Source organism: Barbus barbus (assembly GCF_936440315.1).
Source record: "Barbus barbus genome assembly, chromosome: 39".
In the NCBI taxonomy this organism is placed as follows: Eukaryota; Metazoa; Chordata; class Actinopteri; order Cypriniformes; family Cyprinidae; genus Barbus; species Barbus barbus.
This window is the reverse complement of record NC_136717.1, coordinates 23,791,800-23,811,102: the sequence shown is the minus strand read 5'-3', so window position 1 is coordinate 23,811,102 and position 19,303 is coordinate 23,791,800. Positions and strand designations below refer to the sequence as shown.

The 19,303-nt window shown below is 38.2% G+C and overlaps 4 protein-coding genes across 9 annotated transcripts; 2 read left to right on the top strand and 2 right to left on the bottom strand.

The window, feature by feature from the left end:
- Positions 1–221: 221 nt before the first annotated feature.
- On the bottom strand, positions 222–3,577 carry LOC306858708 (DNA repair nuclease APEX1). 3 transcript variants are annotated; one of them, XM_079399374.1, is made up of 6 exons: positions 3,272–3,367; positions 3,035–3,138; positions 2,812–2,931; positions 2,564–2,727; positions 2,218–2,410; positions 222–1,389 (listed from the first exon to the last, which is right to left on the bottom strand). In XM_079399374.1, the coding sequence occupies exons 2-6, from the start codon at positions 3,066–3,068 to the stop codon at positions 875–877; spliced, it is 1,026 nt and encodes a 341-aa protein (XP_079255500.1). In that variant the 5' UTR covers positions 3,069–3,138; positions 3,272–3,367; the 3' UTR covers positions 222–874. The 3 variants fall into 3 exon arrangements, with proteins under 3 accessions (XP_079255500.1, XP_079255499.1, XP_079255498.1); XM_079399373.1 differs by lacking the exon at positions 3,035–3,138 and having other exon boundaries at positions 3,272–3,577; XM_079399372.1 differs by lacking the exon at positions 3,272–3,367 and having other exon boundaries at positions 3,035–3,199.
- LOC306858707 (tRNA N6-adenosine threonylcarbamoyltransferase) lies at positions 3,536–7,164 on the top strand. Of its 3 annotated transcripts, none has more exons than XM_079399370.1 (12): positions 3,536–3,580; positions 3,933–4,051; positions 4,160–4,279; positions 4,360–4,535; positions 5,048–5,143; positions 5,539–5,588; positions 5,666–5,744; positions 5,822–5,887; positions 5,978–6,068; positions 6,161–6,236; positions 6,331–6,429; positions 6,949–7,158. In XM_079399370.1, exons 1-12 carry the CDS (start codon positions 3,555–3,557, stop codon positions 6,986–6,988), a joined length of 1,038 nt encoding a protein of 345 aa, XP_079255496.1. In that variant the 5' UTR covers positions 3,536–3,554; the 3' UTR covers positions 6,989–7,158. The 3 variants fall into 3 exon arrangements, with proteins under 3 accessions (XP_079255496.1, XP_079255495.1, XP_079255497.1); XM_079399369.1 differs by having other exon boundaries at positions 3,930–4,051; XM_079399371.1 differs by having other exon boundaries at positions 3,546–3,580; positions 3,916–4,051; positions 6,949–7,164.
- A 690-nt stretch (positions 7,165–7,854) lies between these two features.
- Positions 7,855–12,228, bottom strand: LOC306858338 (uncharacterized protein). 2 transcript variants are annotated; one of them, XM_079398828.1, is made up of 4 exons: positions 11,970–12,228; positions 9,220–9,942; positions 9,108–9,140; positions 7,855–8,618 (listed from the first exon to the last, which is right to left on the bottom strand). In XM_079398828.1, exons 1-4 carry the CDS (start codon positions 11,980–11,982, stop codon positions 8,569–8,571), a joined length of 819 nt encoding a protein of 272 aa, XP_079254954.1. In that variant the 5' UTR covers positions 11,983–12,228; the 3' UTR covers positions 7,855–8,568. The 2 variants fall into 2 exon arrangements, with proteins under 2 accessions (XP_079254954.1, XP_079254953.1); XM_079398827.1 differs by lacking the exon at positions 11,970–12,228 and adding an exon at positions 11,337–11,444.
- Positions 12,229–12,598: 370 nt separating this feature from the next.
- LOC306859048 (uncharacterized protein) lies at positions 12,599–17,422 on the top strand (the record flags this gene model as incomplete). The annotated part of the gene is made up of 5 exons (XM_079399856.1): positions 12,599–12,629; positions 13,261–13,953; positions 14,237–14,944; positions 15,553–16,248; positions 16,445–17,422. The coding sequence occupies 5 exons, from the start codon at positions 12,599–12,601 to the stop codon at positions 17,278–17,280; spliced, it is 2,964 nt and encodes a 987-aa protein (XP_079255982.1). The 3' UTR covers positions 17,281–17,422.
- Between the last annotated feature and the right edge of the window lie 1,881 nt (positions 17,423–19,303).

Here is a 19,303-nt window from a genome sequence, read left to right as displayed (position 1 = left end):
CCTCTTAGGAGCAGTTTAAACTACAGTATCAATTTTTTTTTGTACTTTGTACATGTTGTTAACTATTTTCACCTTCTTTTAAAATGTAGACACATAACGTTATGCATAAATACATTCTTATCAGCTTCTTTTACATTTGTACAGTAACAACCGAAGAACAGCAAATACTTGTATGGTGTAACTTTAAAATTAAAATAAAACCAGAGACTAATCCTTTTTTTTATAAACTACTTTATTTCAAAATCTGGCTACAGACAGACACGCTGGGGGAAAAAAAAAACAGCACATAAGCAAAATCATTGCTCTTTTGAAACTAAGTGGCATATGTAACATTTAACCACCACTAACTTCACTAAGTTGAGAGTAATGTAAAATCCAGAGGTTAAAATAGCACCAAAGACAAAATCCAAAGAACTTTAACTTCATACTAATCAGACACATCATATATCTTTATAGGTCGATATATTTTACAAGCTTCAAAACGTCTTGCTATAATCAACACTGAAACTATGTTTATTACAGTAGTTTGGCAGGGTTTGTCATTTAGATAACAGTCTGAGTTTTTTTTTTTAAACGTTGCAAATATAAAGTGGGATGAGAGCTTGAAATTATGACTTTTAGTGATATTTTAGAGTCAAAACCTAATTTCCGGCGACCAATAACAGCAGAATGAACCAAAATCACAAAACAATTTATCCACGGCTCCTTTCAATGTGTATCTGCACTATGCATATTCCTATATGTGAATCTGTATTTGGTTTTTAGAAAGGAAATACTAACTAGGAGGAAATACTAGGACTAACAGGACTAGATCCTTATGCGTCTATGCAGATGTATATGAAACTGAAAAGCTTGTGGCCCTTAGAAACCTGATCTACACTGCCAAATTCAAGGTAATAGGACAGTGGTCACTTCCCATGGCTGTGTTTCGGATCTTGCTGTCACACAGACCTGGGAGCAAGGCGGACGACAGCAAAAAGTAGTCCAAACGCCAGCCGACGTTTTTGGCTCGACTGTTCATCATGTAGGTCCAGAAGGTGTAGGCATTGGCTTGTTCTGGATACAGCTCCCGAAAACTGTCGGTAAATCCGGCCTCCAGAAGTTTAGTGAAGCCCTCACGCTCCTCGGGGGTGAAGCCTGCGTTCTTGCGGTTACCCTTGGGGTTTTTGAGATCAATCTCTTGGTGGGCCACATTCAGATCTCCACACAGCACCAGGGGCTTGCGCTGGTCCAAGCCACTCAGGTAGGCCTGGAAATCCACATCCCACGTCTTACGGTAGTCGAGTCGCACCAAACCACGGCTGGCATTAGGCACATATGCCGTGACCAGGAAGAAAGATGGAAACTCAGCAGTGATAACCCGACCTTCTTTATCATGTTCCTCTTTACCTATATCGAGGCAGAATGCGATTTTAAAAATTATAGAATTATAATTAAACAATTATAAGCATTACATCAATAAAGAAATATTATTATTGCAATGAAACTAATGCACTGTAAAAAAATAACTGATAAACATTACAAAAAAGAAAAAAAAATCCCCATTCAATATGGCTATATTATAATATTAGTAGTAAAAGGAGTAGTATTTCAATAATAATTAAATACAAAAAAATGCTTATCGCAATACTATAATACTGTAAAATATTTTTTTAGAATATTACTACTGCTGCTGCTACTAGTAATAAAAATTAACATTATTAAAATCATAAGAATGAAATCAATAAAGAAATACATAACTATTGCAATAGTACTATTGTAGTATAAAATAAGTATTTACTACTAATAAGTAACAACATTAATATTATAATTAAATTATTAATGAGGAAATATGACCTTGCAATAAAACTATTGTACTGTAAAATAAAAACAAGTAGTCTATATAAATACTAGTATTACTACTACTTCTATTAATAATAGTAATTTGAGTATAGTAAGGACAAACCTCAAATTACAAAAGCCATCTTAATATCTTTGCGTAATATATCAGTGCTTTTATTTTGTTTGAAAACTGCAGGGAGACCTTAAATCAAATTTGCTGATAAAAGATTAATAAACAACTCTCATTACAAATTTGGAAACATGGTTGTGTGCATTGTGTTTTCAAATGCACACTATAAGAAACAAACTCACAACCGTTGCATAGATGGAGATTATGCAATTTACATGGCCCAAACTATATTGAAATCTGTTTAAATATGAAAAAAAGACACTTACCAATACCATAGGTGACATTGAGCGGTTCAGTCTTGCAGAGCATGGCGACGCCGCTGTAACCCTCCTTCTCCTCTGATCCAGCCCAGTACTTGTGTGGATACTCGGGCATGTCAGTGATCTCAGACGGCAGGGCTTTCTCAGCGCACTTAGTCTCCTGCAGACACAGCACGTCTGGATCCTCCTTACGCACCCACTGCAAACAGACAACAAACAAAGAAATCGAAAACTCCATACCGCTACCAATCTGACATAGACTGCCACACAAATACTAAATAAAGACACTGGCCAGACTGTTCAAGAAGGACCACGCCGTACACAATCAATGTCTCGTATGTTGAATTCTCACATCAAGGCCTTTCTTTTTGACCCATGCACGCAGACCGTCCACATTCCAGGAGGTGATCTTCATGTTGGACGCACGACCATCCTTACTGGTCATCTTATCTGGAGGATCTTCATACAGAATCGGGGCCTCTGGCTCTTTCCCCTTTTTCTCTTTCTTTGCAGGTTCTGTGATAGAAAACTCAATGTTATCTGATGCACTCTGTGAAGATGCAAACTTTTTTTCTTATATATAGTATTAAAACTCTGTACCAGCTCCATTGCCAGTGTCCCCATCGACAGCTTCCTCATTCTTCTTGGCTCTTTTAGGCATGCTTACAGTTGTTTTAAGACCACACACACGTAAGAATCTGACAGCACACACACGAGTACCTACAAGAAAGGACATGCGCAATGGAATGTGTTCAATGCAAACCTCTCAAAACAAAGGCTGTTAAACGTATATAGCTCGCACACAAGTGATTAAATCACTTACATAAAATGCGGGAGCTGCATAAAACAAAATGCATGAGCTTGCAGTATGCTGCAATAACGAATGAATATACAATAGCCACTATGTAAGTTGGCCAAAAATGCGGCCTGAATGAATGAAACAATAAGAACAAATGACTCGCACGCACTGCGTTTATAATAGACACATTTATACAGACCGCGTTGAAAACACTTTAAATATACATTTGCATCTCATTTTATACAAATAGCTCTTTCTTACCTAACACTTTAATCGTTAATTGCGTTTATAACGAAACCTGAATCTGTGCAGAACTACGGACGGGAAGCGATGTGCATGAGGCGCATGTGTCTCCATGAAGAGGTGTCTGAGTTATTGCCTGACTAAAACTAAAGCCTAAAACGTTTTTTTTTTTTTATAACATCATGCATTCATAATTTGTATATTACAAATATTAGCTTTAAAATATATTTCTATAAATTTAACAATTTGTTATACCATCAATTTCACCAGGCATTTAGTAAAAGCCATATTAGCTGTTGTTATGGTCCTACAACCAGCGAGTGTGCGGTAAGAGTGGAGCAGCAGTGTTAAATAAGAGATAAAACAAACAAAATATATAATTATTAGTATACAAATTAATATAATTAACCCAAAACATGTCAATCCCGACAATTTAATCTATAAATGTTATTAATGTTTGGATTGTTTTATCCGGCAGCATGTGTCGCAGATCTCTGACAGACAGACATAACAGATTTAACTTAAATTATAAAACTTAATTTTGAAAATTGTAAAAACCTTTTAAAACAGTACTGACATTAAAACATAAAGAAATTGATTTTGAGGAAAAAATGGTAGACATTGTGTAATGGTGTCGCTGTGTTTTCCTCAAATGATTCCAGTGTCATCCTCCCAGCAGAAACATGACTGTGGTGATTGGATTTGAGGGCAGTGCTAATAAGATTGGTGTGGGTATCATCAGAGATGGGGAAGTTCTGTCAAACCCCAGGCGCACTTACATCACCCCACCTGGCCAAGGTGAGAGCATTAGACCAATCGTTATTGGACATCTTTATATATATGTAAAAAAGTGGCACCATGCTTGCGTAGTACTATTTTTATATTTCTCTCTCATGATCTTCTCAGGGTTTCTACCTGGTGAGACGGCCAAGCACCATCGTAGTGTGATTCTCACTGTGCTCCAGGAGGCACTAGATGAAGCAGGGCTGAAAGCTGCAGATATTGATTGTGTGGCGTACACTAAAGGTGAATATGTCTTACTTACCTGTTATAAACTGTGCAGTTTTCCACATTACTCCACTTATCAGAAATGTCCTGTTGTACAGGGCCTGGAATGGGGGCTCCTCTGGTGACAGTGGCGATTGTGGCCAGGACAGTTGCCCAGTTGTGGGGAAAGTCATTGTTGGGGGTAAACCACTGTATCGGGCACATAGAAATGGGCCGTTTGATCACCAATGCCCAAAACCCAACCGTTCTGTATGTGAGTGGAGGAAATACTCAGGTAAGAGTTGAGAGGTGAAGATTAGATAAGATTTCAATCTTGCGACCCTGGAGCACAAAACCAGTCGCTGGGGTATATTTGTAGCAATAGCCAAAAATAAATTGTATGGGTCAAAATTATCCATTTTTCTTTTATGCCAAAAATTATTAGGATATTAAGATCATGTTCCATGAAGATATTTTGTAAATTTCCTACCGTAAATATATCAAAACTTAATTTTTGATTAGTAATACGCATTGCTAAGAACTTAATTTGGACAACTTTAAAGGCGATTTTCTCAATATTTAGATTTTTTTTGCACCCTCAGATTCCAGATTTTCAAATAGTTATCAATGGAAAGCTTATTTATTAAGCTTTCAGATGATATATAAATCTCAATTTCGAAAAATTGACCCTTATGACTGGTTTTGTGGTCCATGGTAACATTTGTTTTCACAGTTATATCAAGAGCAGACATATCAACATCCTTGAAAGAATTACATTGACATTTTCATATTTCTTTTAACATAAAGGTTATTGCATATTCTGAACACCGTTACAGAATATTTGGAGAAACTATTGATATTGCTGTAGGAAACTGCCTTGACCGGTTCGCCAGGGTCATCAAGGTCAGTAATTAAAAATAACGAGGGGTAAGAACCAGAAGGGCGTAAGTGACATTTCACCAACTTTACAGGAGAGCCAAAACAAAAATGTTACTTTGTGTACTGATTTCAGTTGTTTATAATACAAATTTGTACACTCAAGGATGACAGTACTTTTGCCAGCAGAAAGAGCTCATTAAGAGCTTTCATTTGATGTATATATCTCCATTTCACCAAAAATGTCACTTACACACTGGTTCTGACCCCTCAATAAGTTAATTAGAAAATTTAGTACATTTATAGAGCCTTATGTTTATTTGGTGTGTTTCTGTAGTTTTTCTGTGGAGGATTGGAAAATATACCTATCATTTATCTAAAATTGATGTAATTTTAAGATGACAGTTTTCACCTGTATTCAGATATCAAATGATCCCAGTCCTGGTTACAACATTGAACAGATGGCAAAGAAGTGAGTTTCCATGCACTTTAACATAATGTGTAAAAGCATTTGTTTGATATATGTTAATATGCATATTCATTCTTCAGGGGCACCGAGTATATAGAGCTGCCGTATACAGTGAAGGGTATGGATGTGTCATTTTCTGGGATTTTGTCCTATATAGAGGTGAGATGAATGACTGGGAGATGTCTTTAAATTCTGTTTACACTTCTTTGAATTTCAATAATTATGTTCACATGCAGGATGCCGCTCACAAACTGTTGAGTACAGGTCAATGTACGCCTGAGGATTTGTGTTTCTCCCTACAAGTATGTACTTGAACCTGTGCTCACTGTGCTTCCAATAAGACATATTAATTTATGATCATGAAAAGTGACTAAAAATAATGTGATTGACAGGAGACTCTGTTCGCTATGCTGGTGGAGATCACAGAACGAGCCATGGCTCACTGCGGCTCTCAGGAGGTTATGATCGTCGGTGGAGTCGGCTGTAAGTGTTTTATGCTCATTTGTTTACATTCGTCTCATAGCAAAGACTGGATTTGCAGTTTTGTCAGCATCTAAGCATGCACTTTTTTGCAGGTAACCTGCGACTGCAGGAGATGATGGGGGTCATGTGTAAGGAGAGAAGCGCTCGACTTTTTGCCACAGATGAGAGGTAAGAAACATTTCCGGCTTTTCATTAGTTACTGCTGAAAGAAATCATGACATTCAGTGTCAGTGGTTTTTAATCTCTTCATCTTAAATTGTAGGTTTTGTATAGATAATGGAGCAATGATCGCACAGGCCGGATGGGAAATGTTCCGCTCGGGTCATGTCACAGAGCTGTCAGACTCCTGGATTACACAAAGGTAAACAACTTAACAAATAGCCATCAAAAACATTGGAGCAGATTTGGAGAAATTTAATATTACATCACTTGCCCAAGAATGGATCCTCTGCAGTGAATGGGTGCCATCAGAATGAGCGTCCAAACAGCTGATAAAAACATCACAATAATCCACAAGTAATGCACATGACCCCAGACCATCAAGTAATGTCTTATGAAGTGAAAAGCTGTGTGTTTGTAAGAAACAAATCCAATATAATGACATTAAAACTTAAAAGGTCTATAATTCGTTATAACGCTTCCTCCAGTGAAAAAGTCTATTCCCTGTTGTCTCTCACATCAAAACCCTCATAAATGTTTTAGAACGCTTTTGCACTGCTTTCATTTTTGGGTAAACTATTCCTATAATAAAACATTTTGCTTTGTGCACATGAGACTGTCACAGATAACCATGCTGAGATTAAATCTAGACCCGAGATAAGAGGGTTTTTTTCTTGTTTAGCTGTGTGATCATTTATTAATGGGCTATTGTATTTTTTAGGTACAGAACAGATGAAGTGGAGATCACATGGCGGGACTGATGTTTGGACATGGTTATTTAGGAATTTCAGTGGCAATAAATGTCAAGTTGTACTCCTTGATCCCATATATTAATTTTTACATCAGGGACAAGAAGTAGTTTTATATCTCAGTTAAAGGAGAATTGTCTAATATTTTTGTAAAAACACTGAATAAAAACACCTATTGACCTAAAGCTTCAAATCATTTGAATATGCATGATGTGGTAAAGTGCTGTATAAAAGCAGTACTAAATTCACAATTACATAATCACTAAAGGAAGTTCATCCAAAAATTGAAATGTCCTAAAAACAATGTACTCACCCATAGGCCATCCAGGATGTAGAGGAGTTAGTTTCTTCATGGGAACAGATCTATAGAAATTTAGCATTACATTACTTGCTCACCATTTGATCGTATGCAATGAATGGGTGCCGTCAGAACGAGAGTCCAAACAGCTGATAAAAAAATGTTGATGGACTGGAGTGGATTGTGATATTTTATCAGCTGTTAGGACTCTCACTCTGATGGCACCCATTCACTGCAGAGGACCTACTGGTGACCAAGAGATGTAATTCTAAATTTCTTCAAATCTGTTCTGATGAAGAAAACTCATCTACACCCCGGATAGCCTGAAGGTGAGTGAATTTTCAGCACATTTTTTTTTATTTTTGGGTGAATTATTCCTTTCAATATTAGACTGGTTGACAACATGGCAGCTCTAAAATTAAGTACTAGTGATAAATCAGCAAGATTATTCAATACAGCAGATTTTCAGGTGTTACTGAAACACCCTGTGACTCTACATAGAAAAAGTTATTGATTACTGTAATACTAAATATCCACATTTTTCTTTCCTATAGATTTATACAAAAACCAAAAGACCTTGAAATATTTTAACAAGTTTATTCATTTTCATTGTTGCAACACTGTTCGATTAAATCTCTGAACATCTTCCAGTGTAAATTATTTGTGTTTCTTAAAAAAAAAAAAAAAAATAGGTCATACACAGCAACGGATTCCTATTAGGATTTATGACCGACATTCAATCTGGGTGAAATATATTAAAAAACAGTATTAAGACCAATAGACATTTGAAGGTGCTGCCGTAATGTGCCAATGGCACCTCTGTAAACTTCATGAGAACAATTTGTGTGGCAAGAAAGGGATTATCACCGGAGGGAAGACTGATGAAGACATTCTGGATTTGGTTCTAAAAACAAGCTCAGTCTTTAGAGAAAGGGATGACGTGTTCAACTACAGGTCAGAAAATGCTTGATTTAACCACTTGCACACAAGTAGGAACAAGGGAGGAATAAAGGGGATTTTTTTTTACTGTAAAACTGCAGTTCACTGAAATAAAATTGCAGCTTTTTTCCTTAAAAGAGACGATTCTCCACCATTAAAATGACAGAGGTATGCAGAGGGACTCTGCGCCTGAGGCAGACTCTGTTGTAAGGCAACCGAGAAGTCCAAGACATCTATCTTCATAGGGGAACAAGTCCTAAAGTGTCTCGGCAGAAACGTTGAAGGGATGAGAACCTGAGTGCAGGGTGTGTGTTTCGAGTGTGTGTGTGTATTTGAGGAGATGTGTTAGTGTGTGCTAGGCAGGCGACTCCAGGGCATTATTGTACCAAACAACCTTTGCAGGGTCTGAAAAAACAAAGCAAGCCTGTTAAAACAGTGAAAATTATCTAAAAATAGTCATTCTGCTTGTTTTATGAATAGTAGGGCTACATAATATTGGAAGAAAACTGACATTGTGATATTTAGTTGAAAAAAATACAGGATCATTTACCAGATTACTTGAATATTACAATACCAACATTTATGTATTAATTCCTTCATTTTCAAACGGTAAACCATCAAGCTTTTTTTGACAGGTTGCCAGAAAATTGACCCATACTCTGCCAGGTTTGAGAATGAAACTCAAAACTGTTCTTTTGCATGCCAGCAGCATGTAGTCTGGAGTTTTCAACAGAGCCAGAGATGCTGACTGGCAGAGCCACTCTGGAGCCGGTAACATATATATTTAATTAAATCACAGTCTGTGTGATTTAACAATTGCCATATCGAGATAATTTTGACATATCATGCAGCCCTAATGGAGATGAATAAAAAAAAAAAAAGTCAAACACCAACCTTGTTTTTGTCTCCGTAATATTGCTTTCCATTCTGCGGATCAAAAACAATTACAGTGAGTTAAGAAATACAATCAACAAAGCCTTCTGCAACCTTAAATGTATCGCCTTACCTTGTGTGTGATACTCCAATGCTTCCTCCAGGTGGCGACAGCTAAGCAGCAGCTCCTCTGAACTCTCTGAGCCTCTCGTGACCTGACCAGGCAGAGACTCTGAAGAGGCATTGGCCGGTTTTACAGTAACCTCTCCCGCAACTGGGTGGAGATCCGGAGTTTTCTCCTGAGGAACATTTGCCTCCGGGCCATCGCTGATGAAGCTGAGTCCCCACTGGTTCTGCAGCAAAACACCAATACCAGGGGGCTCTTCAGCCGCAACAGAACCTCCCCCTGCCTTCACCTTGGAGGCGTAGCTGACGGTCGGCTGAAGTTTGGCAGGACTGTCCTTCACAGGGAAAGCAGGTGGAGGTTTGAGCAAAGACAGGCTGTTGTCTACCCATCGCTCTTTCTGACCGGTTCTGGAGTGTCTCTCATCCAAACGTAGCCCCGGTCTCCGGCCATCACGCCGAAAGCTTCTTGATTTGTTTGGGACGCGACGCTCTCTCAACATGAAGGTCTGGGTGTGACCCACCCCATTCAGAGAGCCTTCCAGGCTACTCGGTGAGGCTTGACGTTTATCCATCCCAGAGGAACAGCCCCCTCCTCCCCCACCGCAGCTGCCAGAGCCAGGGGAGAGGCGACGGTTTCGGATCTGTGGTTGGGGTTTAGGGGGTGACACTAAGACGGCTGGATCACACAAGGGGTCGGACTCGCACACTGCATTGCTTGACTCCCAAGTACCTAATGAAAGAATCAGATGCAATTATTCAATGATAAAATATGCAAACTGTTACGAAACGTGTTAGATTGCATTAGAAACCCAAGGTTTGGGACGATCTCAATCATATTAACTCTTATAACGATTTCCCCCAGCTGCTTTATTCACATTTTGGTGTTTGCATTAAATTAAATTTACAAAAGTGACTTTATATTAATTTCATTTTATTGCCATAGCAGCACGTATGGCTATTTTCATGACCAGATGAGTGTATTTTAAACAGTTATAACACACAGTAGCAATGAAAAACAACAACTGACAAATCACATCATAAATGCTAAATAAGATTTTTCATTTAGTATCCGATTAAAAACAATTATTCCTGGTGAAACATTTTTAAAAACATTCATCATAGAACTTTCTGAATAAAAACTTTTGCCCGTTTCAAGTAAACATAAATTTAAGCAACATACTTATTCTAACCTGTACGTACTTAAACATAAAATAATTTTATCAATAATAAATTTTATTATATTTTAAATGGTAAAAAAACCTTACCATTAGTAGTTTGAACTTAAGGATAGTGTCAAAGATTGGTAAAGATTTACAATGACAATTAATTGTTATTTTGAGGCTGTACAGTGCGTCTTTAAAATCTCATCTAATAATTATTTTTGCCTATCCAGCCACTGAACAACGATATTAGTGCATAGATAGATGATATACACATGCATACAAATGCCCCAAGCAAAGCAACGAGTCTTGAGTCAATGAGCCATAGCAAGATGTAACTGGAAATTTCTAGTCGGCGCCTCATTCACATCTGCAAAATCAGATAGGCCTGCGGCAGAAATTAAGACTAAAACTTCCTACTCATAAACAACATTTATTAATAACATCTCATTACAGTTCGGTGATTTCAGTGCCTTCTTGTAGATTCACGCACTTTACACAAGCCTGGAAACACACAAAGCGTAGATACTGGCAAGCATTTATATAGTCTAAATGAACAAAATAAACGTGTTTGTATTTCTAGGCCATTATTATATCGTCAAATTTGAGTCAGAATAGCATTAACGACATTTAAAGGAGATGTTGGTGTTAAGATTGCTAACGCTAACAGCAGGCCGCTTGTGTTTGGATCATTAGCGCCCATAACAACCGCCTTTACACCGGTCAGCAGAACAAACCCGACACGTCGGATTAAATAAGAGCGACTGAGTATAATTTCAGATCATTAAAAATATAAATGATAACAAAGAAAGTTACTAGTGGCATTAGAAAGATCGAGAATCAAAAGTTTCGTAAGTCTCATTCACATTCCGTCCCACTCGAGCACAAACAACTTCATATTTCAAAACACTCTCACTATTAACCAGCCAAATCGAGCTAAATATACCTTAAAGCTCTCTCTTACCTGTTTTGATATGCATTTCGATGTGATAAATCCGGTTTTTAAGCGCGGTTTGGACTTTAGTGTATCGCGCAGCGGCGTGTTGCTTAATGCGATCATACGGAAGTGACAGTCTCCAGGGAGAAATGGGGCGATGACTATTTCCGGTGTGCTTCAGGCGCGAAGAAGAGCGGGAACGGCTTATGGCTAGATTTTAAATTATATTAGGAATGATGATAACAAGAAAACTGTGATAATTATTCATATTTTACATAAGAAACAAAAAGAAGAAACGTATGTACATGTATGTAAAATTAGACTCCATTACTGTTTAAAATTAGATAAAAGACTACACTTGTGTCTATGATTTAAAGTTTAAAAGTATAACCAACAACTCCAGCATTTTTATGCCCAGAAAGGAACACAAAAAGATCCCATGAAATTCAAATATACTACTCAGATTAGCTATTGTGTAATGAGAAGCTCCCTTATAGACCTGCCTTGGAGCTGACTAGCTAGCAAATCATGTTTCATGAGATGTATAACTACTGACAATTGACCATTGAAGTTCATTGTGTCTTTGAGGAAAAGATGGAGTAAAAATGTTTTTTAAGAACTAAAGCATCAGTCTATACCACTGCATGCATGTTGTCTCACCTTCACTGTCCATTCTGTCCACTTTATCAAAGACAAAGTCCCATATTTCTCCTTTCAAGATTCTTCCTTTGCTGCCTTTCCTGACCTCTTCACAGGAATCTCTCCTGTCTTCATTACTTGTTTTCCTCTCATGGGGTCAGGCTGCTTATCTGTTTTTTTGTTTGTATTGTATTTAGTCACTCACTTGAGCAGGATTTGCTGATTTATACTGGCTATGAACGTTGCCCTTCTCTCTGTGATCAATCTCTGTTTGCAAACTCTGAAACAATCACAATCACAGTTTGATTAGTAAATTCATGTTGATATCCTGAGTAACAATAATAAATGCAATAGTGACGTTACAGTATATTTCATATTCAACACCCTTATAAATATTAAAGGGGAATAGAAAACTTGGTTCTGAATAAACACAAACTAAGCAAAACTTCAAAAGTATATGGCTTTGTTGTGTATGAGGGAGTGGCATTTTGGTATTTCACAGGTTTATTACAGTATAAACTTTGGACCCATGGAATAGGTTGACATTACACATTCCAAAACACATGATTCACTCAGTCTTTATATTTCCACTGGAAACATAACCAAAATAATGCTCCTGCATGACCCAAAATAAGCCTGCATGACCCATTATGGCCTTAAAACAAACTTCTCAAAATCAAAGTAAGTTATTTTAGTTCTTTATATTTATTTTGACACATATCCTTAAAGATAAAAGCTATAATGTAAACTATAATTAATGGTTGTTGTTGCTGTTGTTGTTGAGGGGAAAAGAGATAAGGATCAGTTTGTTGGAAAATTAAACATTACAGAGTTTGGAAAAAAGTATATATTTCCATTTCTTTTTTTTTCTTTTTTTTGATAAAAAGCTAGGGTGAATTCAGGTAAACTGGGACACATTTTGACATTGAGATGACTGGAATAAAAATTCAATTATCCTGAATTAACCTAATGTTCATATAATGAATGGTTCCAGGAGGGAGAATTAAACTTTACTGACTTTTCTCTTATCCCTTAGGCTACATTTTCTCACACTTAAGTGCTTTGAGTAACTTTTTAAGCAGTGATTCAGAAGTGTAGGCCATAGTTGGGTCTGTATAATCTTTGTGTAAGTGTAGTTTATATTTTAACTATGTCTCACAGTCTTGTCCTTTTATTGAATTATTAATCTGCTACTGCTTGAGGGAAAGGGAAACACTATGTATTTTGGAAGATGCCATTACAAGCATGTTATATATTAATCTGAGATTTGAATGATATAATGTCTTCTGATATTTCTTGTCTTTTAATCAAGGGAATGTGACGCATCGGTTCAAGTTGCGGATCATCCTTCTTGGAGGTCGAAATTCTGGAAAGAACCTAGTGGGAAATGCTATATTAAACCAAGAGGAGTTTGTCCCCTATGAAAGGACCACATGCCTGAAAAGAAAAGCGGAGGTACAAGGGAGAAGTGTGGTGGTGGTGGATACGCCAGGTTGGTGGTGTGACTTCTCAGCACAAGACACACCAGAGCTGGTCAGGAGGGAAATCAGACACAGCATCTCCATATGTCACCCAGGGCCTCACATCTTTCTCCTTGTGGTGAAAACAGATTCTGTGTTCATAGAAAAGAGGAGGAGAGCCGTAGAAGAGCATCTTGAGCTCCTTGGTGGGGCTGTTTGGAGTCACACTATGGTGCTATTCACAAAGGGCAAAAATGCAGGAAATAAATCAATTGAGGATCATGTTCAGGCATCAGGTAAACCCCTCCAATGGGTCCTGGAAAAGTGTAGCGGCAGGTTTCATGTTTTTGATACCCAGGAAACATGCAATACCACCCAAGTAATGGAACTGATGGGGAAAATTGACAAAATGTTGGCAGAAAATGAAAGATACCATTTTGAAATGGATGTAAAGACTTTACAGGAGATAGAGGACAGGAAGAGGGAAGTGGAACTTAAGGCTCATCAAAGACTGATAAATATACAGAAACAGAGATCTCTGAAGGGTAAGTTTTAAAATAAGATATTACACTCTTAAAAACAAAACATTCTTTACTGGCATTTATGGAAGAACATTTAACATCCATAGGACCTTTCCATTCCACAATAGGTTCTTTATAGTGGAAAAAGGTTCTTTAGATTTGTAAAACGTTCTCAAGAAAAAAATGGTTATTTTAAGAAGTGTTCAGCGAAAGTTCTTTGGGGAAGCAAAAAGTGTAAACACCCTCTTTTGGAACATTTATTTTCAAAAGTGTAATATTTTATTGTATGCATTTTATTTATTTTCAGTGCACTCATCTCATCAACAAAATATAAGACTAATCCTGCTTGGAGCAAAGGGCTCAGGGAAGAGCTCAACAGGAAACAGCATTCTAGCCGCAGGAAGTGACCTAAACTTTACAGCAAACAAGCGGACCACACAATGCATGAAGGAAACATTCACAGTGGCAGGAAGACAGGTAACAGTTGTAGACACACCTGGCTGGTGGATGAACTACTTTACCCAGGATTCTTCAGCTTTTGACAAAGAGGAAATAGTCAAGAGTGTGTACCTGTGTCCACCTGGTCCTCACGCTTTCCTTTTGGTGGTACGGGTGGACAGGTCATTCACAGAGATCTACAGGAGAGCCATTGAGGAGCACATAGAGCTCATTAGTAAGGATGTTTGGAATCACTCTATAGTGCTGTTCACCTTTGGGGACTGGCTTGGCGACACAACCATAGAGCAGTACATTGAAAGCGAAGGTAAGGCCCTCCAGTGGCTTGTGGAGAGATGCGGAAACCGCTACCATGTGCTAAACAACAAGAGCCATGGGAATAAATTTCAGATCACAGAGCTACTGGAGAAGATAAAGGAGATGACAGCAGGAAGCCACTTTGAAACAGATGAGAGTCTTTTTAAAGAGATGAAGAGAAAACAGCAAGTAGATGAAGACAGGGCGAAGATCCGGCGTGAAAATGTGCTGAGACGAAGACAAAGCTTGAGAGCTTTTAAGAGTAAGTCAAGAACCTTCCAGCATCATCTAATAAATTATACTGTGATACAAAATTTGATTGTGAATAAACTTTGATTCTGAATCAACCCTCATCTCATTTCAAACCTTAAGACTTTCATTCATCTTTGAAACAAGATATTTTTAATGAAACCTGGGACGTTTCTGTCCCTTCATCTGTTCATGTCTGTTCATTATAGTGTTCATATCTTGGACTTAAATTAATTGGATTAAATTGCTAAATTTGTATGGACTAGGCCAGTGGTGCCCAACCTTGTTCCTGGAGATCTACCTTCCTGCAAATTTCAGCTTCAACCCTGATCCAACACGGCTTAACCAGCTAATTAAGATGTTCAGGAGCACTTGATAAATACAGTCAGGTGTGCTGAAGCAGGGCTGGAACTGAACTCTGCAGGTAGGTAGATCTCCAGCGACAGGGTTGGGCACCACTGAATTAGGCTCATGACACTTTTTTGGATCTTCTAAGTTTTGGTCACATGGACTTTCAATTGACGGACAGAAACTTACTAGTTTGGAACAACATGTGGGTGAGTAAATGACAGAATTTTCACGAACTTTATCCTGTAAGAGTTTTTTTCTTTCTCTTTACAGATAAAGTACAGTTGCCCTCAGTTGTAAGAGTATTTCTCCTAGGTGGTAGACACTCTGGTAAGACATCTTCTGCAAGTTGCATTTTGGGTAATGATGGACAAGAGGCTGACAACCAAAACCTCATGAGAGGTACTGTTGTACACAATGAGACAAAAGTTGAGGTCATTGACACTCCAGGCTGGACAACGGAGTATCCATATACTGCAGAGTTCAGAAGGCAACTTCTCCATGACTGGGTTTCTGGTTCAGCCAGTGGGATCTGCATCCTTCTGCTGGTTATCAATGCCAGTTCGTCATTTACGCTAAGGAACCTGAAAGCAGCTGAGGACCATCTGTGCGCTCTGGGAGGGAAAGCATGGGACAGCACTGTTGTGTTGTTCACACATGGAGACTGGCTCGGTGATGTCAGTGTGGAGCAGTATATTGAAAGTGAAGGAGATGCACTTCAGACGCTGGTGGAGAAATGTGGAAATAGATATCAGGTTCTCAACAATAAGATCAAAGACAATGGCACTAAGGTCACAGAACTGATGCAGAAGATAGAGGAGATGGTGTTGGAACAAATATTAAATAACGCAAAAAATCGAGGGAATATTCAGCGACTTTTGTTAAATGACGAATTCAGGTTTGGTGGGAAGTTTCAGATTGGGGAAATGCAAAAGACACCTCTTAGAATCTCTACAAACCTCCATCATGGTGAGTTATATTTTTACCATTAGTTCTCCTCGTTTTACTATGGAAGCTTGTTTCCACCATGCAAGTTTATATCTCAAAACAACACTGCTTGATTAGATGCGAAGGTTTATTTATTTATTTATTTATTTTTTGGTACTGGATGTTGGTATTTATTGATACTGGAAGTTTAAAGTGTTTATTACTCTTTTCGTAACAGGTGATACTAACATTCGAGGAGAGCATAAAATGATTGAGATCTCTGAGCATTTGCTCCCATCTACATCCAGTGATCCAAAAATTACTACCACAGACTCCAGCCTTTCACCAAATGAAAATCAAGCGGTGGCCTGCAGGAATATCCGATTATCAAATAGGACCTCATTACCCAGAAACGTTCATCAAAGACTAGTAGTGCTCAACACCTCCGAATGGTTTCACCCAAATGAACCATGGATTGGTGTGAGTAGGACAGATGGGCCTGAAACAGGTTCTCTTGCTGCATTCCATGTTTCAACAACTGAGCAACCAATGAATGTGCAAGAATTATTCAGGAACAAATCACAGGAGGAGAGGTTTTGTGGGCTGTCCCTTCCATATTACCACAGGAATACACCTTACACAGCTCAAACTGCAAAAGAAAGAGCCTTTATGGATTTCATGCAAACAGAGAACCTGCAGAACCTAATTGACCAATGGGGTGACAGTAACATTGAGGAGCTGGAGGCATTTATAGATTCTTACTTTGAGATGGTGTGGCAGGAGGCTATGAATGAGCCTAAATGCAGCAGCATGATTCCAATCAATTCTGAAGGTTCAGGCATCACTGAGAACGATCAGGGACATCTGGCCTCAATTGACAGGAAACTGTCAAAGCTTGACATCCTGGAGGGAGTACAAAGGGACTTGCAGGAGCTGAAGCAAACAATCAATCACTGTAGTAAAATATTTCAGGAACTGAAGGACAGGCATGAAGAGACACACGACCCCAGCCGACCCTCTGAAACAACTGCATCAGCAGAAAGTGAGGAAATGGGTCAATCAGATGAAAAGTGAATGCCACTTTTTAAGTACTGATATGGCAGAAAACGTATTTGTCAAGTTGGGTCATGACTATAACTTCTCTGTTTAAAGTGTAACAAGATGTGCATTTCTCTCTCTGACAGAAACAAAGCAAAATAAAAACGCAAGCGATAGTAAACAAATATGAGTAAATCCTTTCATTCTAAATAGTATAATACATCTGGTAATATCACACAATTCTTATCCATGATCTGGAATTCTCTTGAACAGCATGCAGACATTGTCATAAGTGCTGGTGACAGCAACAAAAAAAATGTACATCATAAATCTAGAAGACCATAACATTTATACAACCCGAATTCTGGAAATGTTCCAGAATTCAAATATAAAATTTGAATAAAATGAAAACTAAAAGACTTTCAAATCACAGGAGCCAGTATTTTATTCACAATAGAACTTAGATAACATAAATGTTTAAACTGCAAAATTTTACACTTTTATCCACTAAATGAGCTCATTTCAAATTTGATGCCTGCTACAGGTCTCAAAAAAGTTGGGGCAACAAAGGACTGAAAAAGTAAGACATTTTAAAAAGATTCAGCTGGGAGAACATCTAGCAATTAATTAAGTTAGCTGACATCAGGTCTGTAACATAAAAAGGATGTCTTAGAGAGGCAGTCTCTCAAAAGTAAAGATGGGCAGAGGCTCTCCAATCTGTGAAAGAGTGCATAAAAAGATACTTTAAAAACAACGTTCCTCAACGTCAAATTGCAAAGGCTTTGAAAATCTCATCATCTACAGTGCATAACATCATCAAAAGATTCAGAGAAACTGGAGAAATCTCTGTGTGTAAGGGACAAGGCCGAAGACCTTTGTTGGATGCCCATGGTCTTTGGGCCCTCAGACGACACTGCATCACTCATCAGCATGATTATGTCATTGACATTACTAAATGGGCCCAGGAATACTTCCAGAAACTGTTGGTAAACACAATCCGCCGTGCCATCTGCAGATGCCAACTAAAGCTCTATCATACAAAAAGGAAGCCATATGTGAACATGGTCCAGAAGCACCGTCGTGTCCCTTGGGCCAAGGCTCATTTAAAATGGACTGTTTCAAAGTGGAAAAGTGTTCTATGGTCAGACGAGTCCAAATTTGGCATTCTTGTTGGAAATCACGGACGCTGTGTCCTCCAGGCTAGAAAGGAGGGAGACCTTCCAGCGTGTCATCAGCATTCAGTTCAAAAGCCAGCATCTCTGATGGTAGTAGAAGAGTCTGGGTGCTGAATTGGCCTGCAGTCCAGATCTTTCACCTATAGAGAATATTTGGTGCATCATTAAATGAAAAATGCGTCAAAGATGACCACAAACTCTTCAGCAGCTGGAAACCTATATCAGGAAAGAATGTGACCAAATTCCAACACCAATACTCCAGAAACTCATAACCTCGATGCCCAGACGTCTTCAAACTGTTTTGAAAAGAAGAGGAGATGCTACACCATGATAAGCATGCCCACGTCCCAGCTATTTTAAGACCTGTAGTAGGCATCAAATTTGAAATGAGCTCATTTTGTGCATAAAATTGTAAAATGTCTCAGTTTAAAACATTTATATTATCTATGTTCTATTGTGAATAAAATATTGGCTCATGTGATTTGAAAGTCTTTAGTTTTCATTTTATTCAAATTTAAAAAACGTCCCAACATTTCTGGAATTCGGGTTGTATGAAATGCTGTAAATCTTGTGTTGTACCAGTTAAATTTGGCTTTTGATGTAAGGCTTTACTAAACTGGCATAATATCACATCATTAAAAACACGTATTACAAAGAATGAACACAGTTCTGCATTTGAGAGTGTGTGACTTCTCATCTGTGCCTGCAGACTCTGTTTATAATCACAGGGACCTTCTCTGTCACCTGCATTAACTCCAGTTTTCCACAATCTATGATGCCTTTCTCTCTGGGCCGTCTGACACATGATGCAGACACATGAATGATAGTGTGAGAAAAATATCTGAACACAGAAAGATTAGTGCATTCACTGGTAGAATTTACAA